Raw genomic sequence first — 12,604 nt, 5'->3', positions numbered from 1 at the left:
AGATTGAAGTTTCCTGATCTGATTGCAAAAAAGTAACCGGTGTAGGCATTTAAGTATCTTAGCATTTGGGCCCAAAATTTGGAAACCTCATCAAGGTTACTGCTTGACGTTTTTATGCTTACCCACTCTTCTAAGCCATTAATAACACAATGTTCCATGTCGTTAAGAGCTTCATACAGGATGGTTTCGTGCAGGGAAGATAACATGCTGTGGATGTCACGCCACTGGACGATATCTTTCATGTGTTTGCAGAGTATACTCATATGACGTAATCCGCCATCCCATATGATGTCTCTAATTGTTTCTGCTGCATTCTTCAGTAAATGCCAATCTCCAGGTACAGGTATCACCCATGCAAAAGTTTCAGGATATTTCTTGATAAGATTTTTAACAATGGCATATGTTTGTTGATCACCTCCGACAACTACTCTTTTCGGAAAATCTTTGTCACCGATCCTGAGATCACGTTTAATTTGCATTAAATATTTGGAAACATCAGTTATGCTGGATTACTGAGGTGACTGAACGGTTGCATAGGCTACATTATCAGGTTCACGTGGAGTAAAATCTGGCATTGAAGATTTTATTTCATTTAATAGTGTTCTTTTGATATCTTTGACATGTAAGTGTTTTCTTCCTAAACCATGTTTGACTAAACTTCTTAGATATTGGTTCCATGACTGCTTTTCTTCTGTGGATTTGGTGAAGAAAGTATTCTCATCTATAGATTTAGGGCGTTCAGATAATGAACATGATGAAGAATGTGATGAAGAATCTGATACAGTGTCTGAAGAACTATGTGTTCGATGTGATATCTGTCAAGAGATTTAGCATCCTACCAAGAACTTCCCCTCCTACTGCAAAGGTTTGGGCAAATTTTCTTTTAGAATTCAAGTTATCAAATGTTATCCTCCAAACAATTTCCTCCTTTTGTCAATTTCATCAAGAACATTTCGATTGTTTGACCATGTATTTGCTTCCCGGCGAATGAGATGAATTCCACAGGTTAGTCCAAGAAAGTTTAAGATTTGAAACCCTTTATCTCGTAAACCGTTTGCATATGCTGAGAGTCCAATAATTGTTTGGAGCATAATGGCATTCTGGTTTTTTATATGACACAAAACACCAATAGCTGTTTGAAGTTTCATATTCTGTTTATGTGAATGGGCATTGTCCACTTTCTCCAACCCAAGAACATTTTTCAAAAACTGCATAAGTGGTTGGTGTAAATAAGTACCCATAAAATATGATTTGTCGCATTCTGTGTCAGTTGAGTATGAGTCAAATAATGATCTGTAATCAAAATCGACATCTTTACTACAAAATAATTGTGTTTGTGTTTCAAACATTTCACGTATATCTCTTATTGTTATTGATGAATGTTTTAATTCTTCCAGTTCTGTTTCCAGTGCAGTATTCTCAGATAAAAAGTTCATATACAGCTCTTATTGACACATTGGTGTACTGTTCTCTATAGTACAACATTGTACCTGCCCTGTTAGATTTTTCGCAGTAGGATCCAATGAGAGGATTACCTCGAAAATGTGTTGAAAGATAATTATCAAATCGTTTCACCAGTTCATCTCGTTCCTTCTCCTGCAGAAGTGAGTCTCTAAACCTTTTTACAATAGTTGCTCTCATCAGATAACCTTGTTGCTTTATTTCCTCAATAGCCTGAAGAAGAAATGAAGCCATATCTCTTATGAACTTATGGTTTGAAGACATATCTTTACTTAAAAGACTTGTTACAGGTTTTGTTTTCAGTAAATGTTTAAGGCAATTTTCACAGATCCAGTTTGTATTTGACATTTGAAGTGTACCAGACTGTGGTGTCAATGTAGCCTGTATTTTATCCATGTATTTATTGGTAAATTCCCAGCTACCTGAAGATTTGCATTTACAAAGTGCACATTGTCTTTTCCATACAATGTACTTTACAAATTACCGAAGTATCCTTCACATTACAAGCAAAATTATTTCTTGTGATATTAAAATATTCTTGCCATGATTTAGCAGATAAACCCATTGTCCAGACACTGGATTTAATCCACTGTGTGGCAGTTTGGCATGGGCATGGTTCTGTCAAGTCAATGTCATGATGGCAGACCGGGCAGTGATTATTTTCATTAGTAAAGCGTTGTTGAAGTTTCACCCAGCGTGGAATTTGTTTTGGTATTTTGTCTGCATTTTTCTGTGCATCGACATAACATGCTCTGCATAAACAACTGTCTTTTGTTAGTTTTATTATTTTTCCTTGCGACGAAAAATATTCACTGAACTTAAATGCTTTCTCACCTGGGTGATTAGGTTTATTCATTTCATGATCAGGACCATCTTTGGTAAATTTTCCCAACTGTATCCATACCTGACAAGGACTCCATTGGCTACCATCATGATACGACATTTTACATTTCTTTTTAGGAGGAATACCATCATTCCCACTATTGTTTCTATCTTTTCTGTAATTACCTGACTTTTTGGATGGCATTTTGAACATGGTTTGATTGGATGATGCTTGGATAGATTGAGAGGATTTGGGTGAATGCTTGCATTCCCCTCCTGGTCTCGTAGAAGGAGAAACAACAAAGAATAGAATGTTTTTCCCACACATAAAACTGTTAACTGTTGCAATGATGAAAAATAATCCAGCTTTGATAAAGAGATCCAATGGCTTCAGAATAAATGCACATATATTCACAAGATGCAAAATTCCATAAGGTTTTAAAGTTCTACATAATATTAATGCACACAATAGCCCGTATGGTATAAATGTACTCTTCATATTCTCCACTTGAGTATTAATGAGTGTGATGGGTGTCAGAATTCCATGTTCATACCTTTCTTGGCACATCTCCAGTGGTGTCAGCTTGAAGTCACATAATGATGGACAGTGTGCAAAACACAGGGTATTCCAAGTGAGGGCCAAGAAAATGATAGTTAAAATACACAATTGAGCCATGATTGTGCATAAAAAATGCTATAGCAAAGGTATAATCTAAAAGGAATAATCCACAATAGTAACAGTTGTATTCTGCTACAGCAGACGATAGGTTAAAGCCAATCATTTCACTGATAGAGCTCACGTGACTAAAAATCTTGACTACTTCCGGTTCTGTGAAGGGTTACTATTCCTAATTAAAACTAATAAACCAATGCATATTTGAGATTTAAGTTCTGATTTATTTAAGCGCAAATGTCTGTTTAGTGTGATAACACTGACAAATTGTGTCTAGAATGCTTAAGACAGAAGGAACCAAATGTCAAACACCACAACCTGTAAACAATCAGTTTAGACCCCTGACACACAAATTAGACCCTAAGTGACATATCAGTCAAGTCAATTTCAAACAAACGGTGTTAAACTGCCCTAAAGTAATGTATCTGTCATTGGAATATGATGCTATCACTTAGGTGCCATATGTATTTATATTTCTGGACGCTCTGTGTGGCACTTTGTGGTCACTTTGAGGGGGAAATTGGGGACTGTCTATTATCCAATTAAAATTATGTTTATCATCGTAGCTCCTCCTATTTTAAGGTGGTCTTGGGAAGCTTAGTGATCAGTGATTGCAGGAAACATAGGAATTGGCCCCTCCTACCCTTAAGATAGATGGAACCCATATTTTTGTGTGGGACTTTTACCCTGTGAGAGAATATTTTGAGGTCATGTGACTTCAACAAACATGTTCTCAGAGTCTATACAATGTATCGATGGGTTATATTTTGGTATTTTTTTTATAAATAGACATATGTGGACATGGGAAATATATGAAAGTATAACATATGTGTGTAGGATTAGTAATAAAAAGATTTATATGAGGGAGGTTTACAGAACAGTTTTGTCACTTCCTGTGACAGGGGTTGTGACGTCACTATAGGGTTTTTAGCATTGAATCTATTTATAACCTGTGTGAAAGCGAGGCTTAGTTTCCATCTATAAGCGGTAACATGGGCTGAGCTCGCACACTGATATGAGCATCGATCCAAGCAATTGGGATACAATGACATGCATCAACCAAGACAGCGAGCCTGACCACTCGATCCCGTTAGTCGCCTCTTACAACAAGCATAGTCGCCTTTTGCGGCAAGCATGGGTTGTTGAAGCCCTTTTCTACCCCGGATCTTCACGGGCCTACCAGGAAGAATAATACGCATGATATAATAGACGGAGGATACCATCTTGATCAAGGCACTGTTCCAACTGAAACAATAAGAATCCCATAAAGGCGTAAAATACTTTCAAATGGCTTAATTTTCTGCTTGCAGTCATTCAAAACTCGCCGGTAAATCAAACGCTATGATGTATCAATCGTTAAGCCGGTCAATGATTACACAGACTACGGCGTGAGTTTGTCACATAAGGAAGCGAATTTACTGATGTCAACTTCTTTATTAACCAAACCAACAAACAAATCATTCAAAGACGAGAACGTCTCAGTTTCATTCAGTAATAACAACGTCCACAGCTTAACTTGATACGGGCGTTAGACCATCAGTCTTTAAATGCACACATGGCACAAGATAACTTCTTTGATAGGGATTTAGAAGTTGGAGTACTAAGTAAGGATAAGAATTGATGGATGAACAACTTCTTTATTACAATTAAGAGCGACGTGTCTGTGTAGGTTCTAACACCGTTATCAAGGAAGTGATATACAGAGTGCGGTTGACAAGTATATACAGTAAAGTACGGTTATAACGAACTCAAAGGGACTACTAATTTTAGTTCGTTATAACCGTAGTTCGTTATAAGCATATATACAGCATAACTACAGCAAATAGTCGGGACCAAAAAGTAAGTTCTTTATATCCGTCAGTTCGTTATAAGCGTGTTCGTTATAACCGTAGTTTATTGTATATACAGGTAGGGGGCAATGTTTATACAGTAGAGCCAATATCAGATGTAGTTGTACTGGAGTGGAGAAGCCTGTTATGTACACACAAGGGTAGTAACGACAATCATCGGTGAATCAGTGACATAAACAAGGTACTATCCCGCGGATCGGAGGATCCAGTTTCACATCACAAGCTGCGCACATTAATCAATACTTATCTGAGAGTCGCATGTTTGACTAGTCAGGACAAGCTGACCTTACCGACCGATTTATTAACACACCACTGAACTCGTCAAGCTGTCGAGAAAAATCCTGTGACTCATCGCGCTATACACTGGGGTTGTGTTTCAAATACTCAAATCTTGCATGACCGAGTGGTACACTGAGCCTCACATTTCTCTCGGGAAATTCATGAAAAAGTACACTATTCTCACAACCCGGTATCTCGACGTATGGGATTTTAGGTGAGGTGAAATTGGGTCTAACGTCGCGTCCAAGATTATTGCACTTATATAGCGACGTGCATGTACGTGTGTGTGTGTGTGTGTGTGTGTGTGTGGCTGGTTGTACTAGTCCGGACTGGTGCCGATTTATAGTGCTAGCACACTGAGATACCATGCCGCAGTTTAACATGAATACCCCACTCAGACAAAGTATACTGACTCCGAGCCGACCTGTCCTTGTTTTAGCCCCTTAATGCCGAGCGCCAGACAGGGTAACAACAAGTACCATCTTTTAACGTCTTTTGGTATGACGCGGCCGGGGATCGAACCCCGGACCTTCCGCTCTCCGGGCGGACGCTCTACCACTAGACCACGGAGGCGGTCCGTATGGGATTTTAAGGATGATGGTGATGCATATGTCTGTTTAGAATAACCAGTGTTCGTTTTTTAACGCAGTAGTATAAATTGTATATCACATGCTGAAGATAAGCATGATAGTTTCTGTAACTCAGACATAATCCTGAGTGTGATAAGTTCGAGACAGGAACGAAAGAGATGGTGACGTCACTTCCGCTATGAAGCTTTAGAAGTGAGTAGAGTTTTACGCCACTTTTAGCAATATTGCAGGAATAGCACTGCGGGGGACACCAGTAAATGGGCTCAACACAGTGTATCAATGTGGGGGACTAGAACCCGGGTCTTCGGCATGACGAGCCAACGCTTTAACCACTACCGCACTGCCCCTCGAACCTATTGTGGTGAATAGGTCCCTGGTATTTGTCATTATGACTCGACCCGTGAAGATCCGTGGTAGAATAGGACTTCAGCAACCCATGCTTGCTGTAAAAGGTGACTACGCTTGTCGTGAGAGACGACGAACGGGATCGGGTGGTCAGGTTCGCTGACCTGGTTGAAGCATGTCGTATCCCAATTGGGTGGATTCATCCTCATGATGTCAGTCACTGGATTGTCTGGTCCAGACTTGATTATAAACTGCCGTTATATAGCTGGGATATTGCTGAGTGCGGCGTTAAACTACAAACCAAACAAAACAAAACCATTATGACTCGCTCGTGTTGTATAACACTGAATAATCGTCAAGATATTGAGTGAGTTGGGTTTAACGCCGCTTTAAACAGTCTTCCAGTCACATCATGGCGTGTTATTTTAATGTGGGAGGAAAGCCCGAACTGATGCAGGTCTTAGAGTTTACCACTTCGGTGAAACCCACGAGCACGGGCATGGTGCTGACAAACCTAGAAACATAATAAGGGCGAACCGGGATTCGAACCCACAATCATAGGTTTATGGCGTGCCCAAGGGACGCAACTCTGCACATCGAATTGCCGCGCATTAGACGACTAGGCCACCCGTACCCCCTCATGAAGAAAGCAAGTGACTTTTTATATTATATTTATGACTTGTAGCTCGGGGAGGTGTCAAATTCAGATACCCTTTTGGTTTTTACTTTCAGATACCTGCGGCAACAACTGTTTGGTATTTTCAGACGATTTCCTTCAGTGGGAACTGCCAGGAATTGGACGCTTCATATTCATGCTGATCCTACATGGATTCTTTTACATGTCAGTCATTTTAATGATTGACTACCAAATTCCGCAGAAGATTGCCTATTGCAGTGGGCGACACGATGTGCAGGAGGACGGGGAACAGTATATCGAAGGTCGCCTTCCGGAAGACAGTGACGTGTCTACTGAGCGCCGACGCATCGATAGCATAGACCCAGCTTCCGGTTCCTCTGATGCTATTGTCCTGAAGAATCTGTACAAGAGATTCGGGGAAGTTGTGGCCGTGGATCATCTGAATATTGGCATAGCCGAGAAGGAGTGTTTTGGTCTGCTGGGTCAGAATGGTGCCGGGAAGACGACGACGTTCAGGATGATGACGGGAGAAGTGATGGTGACGGGTGGAAATGCCTTTCTGTGGAAACATGATGTTAGGAATCAGTCTAAGAAGGTACTTTCCGTCAACATTGTAAAAACTACCAAGAGCAGTCTTTATTATTGACAATTCAGAGTCTACACGGTGTATATTTTGTCCATGTCCATGCTAATTGCAGTCAGGTATTGTGAAAAATGATTCTATCTGTGGTTCTTATAGTCATGACTTATTATCGCGTAATAAGCTTTGGGTGCTTGTGTAAAGCTACGTCTCGTTTAGGCATGTTCAAGCCACATTACAGCGGGACATGAAGCATTGGTTTAACACATTGTTCATTTTCGGGCCAGCGCTTAAACAATTAGGCTACCACAGCAATATCTCAGACACATCAATGGTTTAAAGCACGATCCTTTAGGACAAAGCCAGGACCCAAATTCAGATGGTTTGATCTTTAGTTAATTGGTTCGTATGACAATCATGGGTTTCTTTAAAGCATTGAATCCTTTTCCTTGACTACAGGTGCAGGAGAACATGGGCTACTGTCCCCAGTTTGATGCCCTGATTGACCAGATGACAGGACGAGAGACCCTCGCCATGTACGCCCGGCTACGTGGTGTTCCGGAGGGCAGCGTCTCCGACGTGTGCACCAAACTGCTGGACATCATGATGCTGCACAGCTATGCAGACATTCCGACACAGGAATACAGGTATGTAAACTGGCGTTTCCGTTACGTGGCATGTACCGGCTATTGCCCGGAAAAAATATGACTTGGTTTGGAAAATTCTGGTAGACACACGGAATAGTTTGGTCCGACTGGGCCATATGCTTCAAAGGCATGGCGACCGCATGGAGAAGGTCAGTTTCGTAAAATGTACTCGTCGAAATGAACTGACCGACCAAATATATTACCACCCACCGGAAACACTGACTCTGATATCTATCACAGTCCAAACAGATATGAGTGACTTGGGACTGAGCTGAGATCACCCCAGAGTGTTTTGAGCCTGTTCAGAGTTAAATACCTCAGACGGACCAGGGTCCGATGACTGACTCTGAACCCAAGTCGTTCATATTTTGTAAAAAAAACACCGTTAAAGGACGAAATAGGATAAAGGACATTTTTTGTCCAACAGAAATGACATATTTTATTAAACGTTGCGAAAAACTTAAAAATATATATAAATTATCAGACATTATGGCTGACGTCGAACTTTCTTCTTTCTTACACTTACAAGCGTAAGTATGGCTGATATTAGTGAAAAAAACCAAATGTGAGACCCAAGGTGATTTATTTACTACATGTATATTCTTATGTTGTTCATTGATTATATTCATCTCCTATAAAAAACAATTTGGGTCAAAGACTTACAGAGATACATGTTTAAATATTTGGAAAAAAACACTTCCCGTAAACCACTAAAATCAGCCCTTTTAACATTTAAATTAACATCATGTGTGCATTCAGTTGTTGAATTGAACAAAGTTTTATTCCTATTCATATGAACACATCTGATAAATATTATAATTACTTGTGAAGGGCCCTTATACCTTGTTCTTTCTATTTTGTTATGATTGATATAAAATTGCTCCATAATTGTGCATAATGACCTATGGTTGCTTCAGTTGTACTTGTTGAAATTCTAGTTCGCAATGGCCAGTGAAGTCTTGACTCAGAATCAATTTCACTAACAATGGCGTGACTTTATTGGAAGTGGTATTCATAACACTAGTGGACATTTCACTGTGTGTATTAGAGACAACATTGGTATGTCACTTAGGTGTGGAGCTCAAGAGTGCCCTAGACAGTTGTGGCTGGTACACTTTTGCTCAAAAGACACTAACATGACCTCCTGTGACGAGATTGTCAACAGCGTCACTTAGGTGTGAAGCTCAAGAGTGCCCTAGACAGTTGTGGCTGGTACACTTTTGCTCAAAAGACACTAACATGACCTCCTGTGAGGAGATTGTCAACAGCGTGGATAGCCGCCGTGTGCCCTCTTAATGCCTCCACTGAGACATCCGATGCCTTCCAGTTTTTGTATCTTACGCCGAAGAATGCCCCATGTTTGGTACAAGGATCGGATGCAGGATTTCTTGCCTGTACCTGTCACCCGTTAGATTCTCCTGCACACTGACCATGTCCAGGTTGTGTTTGTGGCAAAGGTCGTCACCGGTCGCGAATTTTCTCGTATTTTCTCGCGGTCATCCTGGCACATGGCAGTTATATCCCAGGGGATGGAATACATAGAAGACTTTCTTTGACGGAAATATTAAGGGTACTAATAAGGTTGAGCTTGACAGATAAAGGCAATCTTTAGGCCGCTAATGATAGTTTTCATATTCCAGTGGAGGTAACAAGCGTAAGCTGAGCACTGCCATCGCTCTGGTTGGAGACCCGGCCTTCATCATGCTGGATGAGCCGTCCACAGGGATGGACCCCAAGGCCAGGAGGCAGCTCTGGAACGTCCTTTCAAAGGTCCGGGAGTGCGGCAGGACCCTCGTGCTCACGTCTCACAGGTACGACTTGTTTTTGTTAAAGATTAGTTGATCGACACATGGGTAGAACATTTAGTTATGTTTGTATTTGATTTCACAAGTGACTGCGAGTGAACTGGCAGCTAACTGCCAATAAGCTGGATCAGATACATTCATTTATAATACTTTTACTGAGCAGAGGGTTGTAAAAATATAACTTAAAAAAGCATATCTTATGAGTAGTACCGATATGTTTGACACTGATGATCTCATTTTCAGCATGGAGGAATGTGACGCCTTGTGCACAAAAATCGCCATAATGGTGAATGGAAGGTTCGTCTGCCTGGGAGCGCCTCAGCATCTCAAGAACAAGTTTGGTCAAGGGTACACCCTGATAGCTAGGATGGCCATGCTTCCCGACGGTCAAAACACCGCACCAACCCAACCCCTGGTTGACTTTATCATGTCCATATACCCCCAGACTCAGGTGTTTGACGACCACCAGGGCTACGCCCACTTCCAGGTGCCCGACACCTCCGTGAGTCTGGCCCAGGTGTTCACGTCCATGGAACAGACCAAGGAGCAATATTGTGTGGAGGACTACTCTGTCCATCAGACAACACTGGAGCAAGTGTTTCTCTCATTTACACGACAACAGGTACCACCAAAAGAAAAACCTCCCAAAGGTTTCTGTAGAACAATGTGTTGCTGTTGCTGCAATTGCTGTTTCAGTTGTTGCTGTTTATTCTCACGGCTTTGATTACAGTTCCTTACCTGTAATATGAATACGTTAAAGAACCTGTCAGTGTGTGAAATATGTATTGTGTTCGTATGCTGTGAACTTAACGTGTTTTGAGTTTGACATCATCTCTGTTTATAATCATATCTTGTGTGGAACTAGTCTTGGCGCAGGGGATGTGAAGACAACCCCAAATATCACAATTTTTTCATCACACGGCTGCTGAAAAACGATCTTTCAAAGGCATTACCAGAGTAGGTGACTGATATTGATAAGTATTTCAGCTATATCGCGATTTGTGAGGTCACAGACGTTTAACACTTGAGTTAAACCACGAGCACGGGCATGGAGACTAACCAAGCACCATACTCCGAGATCAAGATTCGAACCTACAATACACGATCCTAGGTCACCTTCCACAAAGCGACCTCCCGCTCTTTAACGTTGATTTACTTTGAGTTATGCCCCGGCATGAATATGGAAGATTTAAGTTTGCACAGCTAAGAGATGGGTTTCAGCTCACGAGGTCGCCGTGCGCTCTAAACGGCATTTTTAACATTCCAAAGGTTATTTAAGATTATCTTTTTGCATCGCATAACTGATCACCTGCACACGGCTTTAACTGCTGTGGTCGCACTGTTTAGCCACATCGCGAACAATCTTGAGAACTCTTAAACAAACATGTTCATGGTAAAAGGTTGATGGTAAAAATATTTATGTTCTATTTATTTACTACGTATCTACATATAACCGACTTGATTGTTTAAAATACAGTCAAACACCGTTGTGTCGAAATTGAAGGGACCTACGTAAATACTTGGCGTTATCAGAGGTTCGGCACAACCGAAAATGATAAATAAAGAAGGAATAAGCAGGGGACAATGTTTTAGTGCGAGACAAGCGTAAGTTCGACACAACCGAAAATGATAAATAAAGAAGGAATACGCAGGGATCAATGTTTTAGTGCGAGATAAGCGTAAGTTCGACAGATTAAAGATCGACACAACAGTGTTTAACTGTATGTGATTTGTGTCTTGTTTGGTTAAATTACTAATGTGTATGTATAAATATAGCATTATTGACGGACGGTAAAACAGAACATTTAATAAGGGAAGCAAATGTTTGCATGTGATACCAGATTTATCTGGAAGATTATCAGATGTTGTTGTGTCAGTGTAATGAGTTCATTTTAATGTACATATGTATTATTTTTATGAAACTTCTTTTTTGAATGCTGCAGTAAATATTGCACCTACTGTGTTGCTTGAATTGCGTTAGTTTTCCCCGTTATCACCTATCAATTCTTTTTCATTTTCTGTTTCAATTGGTGTATATTATTTTTTACAGCGTTTTTAGCATTATTCCATGAGGGGACACCAAAAATGTATTTTACACCATTCATTGAATAGTGTGAATTTAAATTTATATATTCACATCGGAATTATTTCAGCCATATTGTGACTAGACGATTAATTTTCATATATGATATTATTTTCATAAGCTGGAATTAAAGGATTATATAATAATAAGATTCCACAGCTATTTACATAAAACTAGAAGGATAACACAAACACCTTTGTACTGTAAAACAGCCCCAAATAGAAGTCTTGTATAGATCTCAAGCAAACAGTTAGACGCACTACTAAGACAATGGGGACACTGTGTCACAGATGATAATATTAACTTTTGTAAGTCAGTCATAGAGACAACGATGTTATTTGGTGAGAAAAAGCCATTTATTCCAATTTTATAAGGACATAATTCTCATTTTGATAATTATATGTAAATATATCAAAACCAATTCGTGATATCTCAGATTTTCTTGATATACACCGAGGTTCATTCTAGATATGTCGAATTTCTACACTGATTATTTCTATTTCTGATTATACGAATTGAGACGTCTGAATATAAATTTGATATATGAGAGCTTCAGCTCTGGATGTATGAAATCTAATCCGGGGTATGTTATGGAGCCTGAAAAGCTACCTTTACTGTTGACATGTCTCGAATTGATTCCTTGATTAGTAATCGTTGTTTCCTTTTATCCAGGAACACGATATCAAATCATGTTTTCAAAGGATGGTTTGATGTGTTACTGTGTGTGAGAATACTAGCCCATAGGAGATGGGTTTTTTTCACAGACTGTAAAAGCTCAAAGACGCAGCCAAAAGACTTCTCATTTCTACGATCCACATACAACATATTGTAG

General features: G+C 40.1%; 1 protein-coding gene across 1 annotated transcript in view; it reads left to right on the top strand.

Annotated features, from left to right (window-relative positions):
* Positions 1 to 11,568, top strand: part of LOC124136775 (phospholipid-transporting ATPase ABCA3-like) — a 35,936-nt gene extending 24,368 nt beyond the window's left edge. The window contains exons 16-19 of the mRNA XM_048388427.1: positions 6,753 to 7,252; positions 7,697 to 7,884; positions 9,525 to 9,695; positions 9,933 to 11,568. Coding sequence (XP_048244384.1) covers positions 6,753 to 7,252; positions 7,697 to 7,884; positions 9,525 to 9,695; positions 9,933 to 10,413 — 1,340 coding nt within the window. The 3' untranslated portion in view covers positions 10,414 to 11,568. The remainder of the gene's footprint in view (positions 1 to 6,752; positions 7,253 to 7,696; positions 7,885 to 9,524; positions 9,696 to 9,932) is intronic.
* The last annotated feature ends 1,036 nt before the right edge of the window (positions 11,569 to 12,604 follow it).

Source organism: Haliotis rufescens, unplaced genomic scaffold, assembly GCF_023055435.1.
Source record: "Haliotis rufescens isolate VD_foot unplaced genomic scaffold, xgHalRufe1.0.p SCAF_70, whole genome shotgun sequence".
Lineage (NCBI taxonomy): Eukaryota > Metazoa > Mollusca > Gastropoda > Lepetellida > Haliotidae > Haliotis > Haliotis rufescens.
This window is presented reverse-complemented; position numbering and strand designations above follow the sequence as displayed.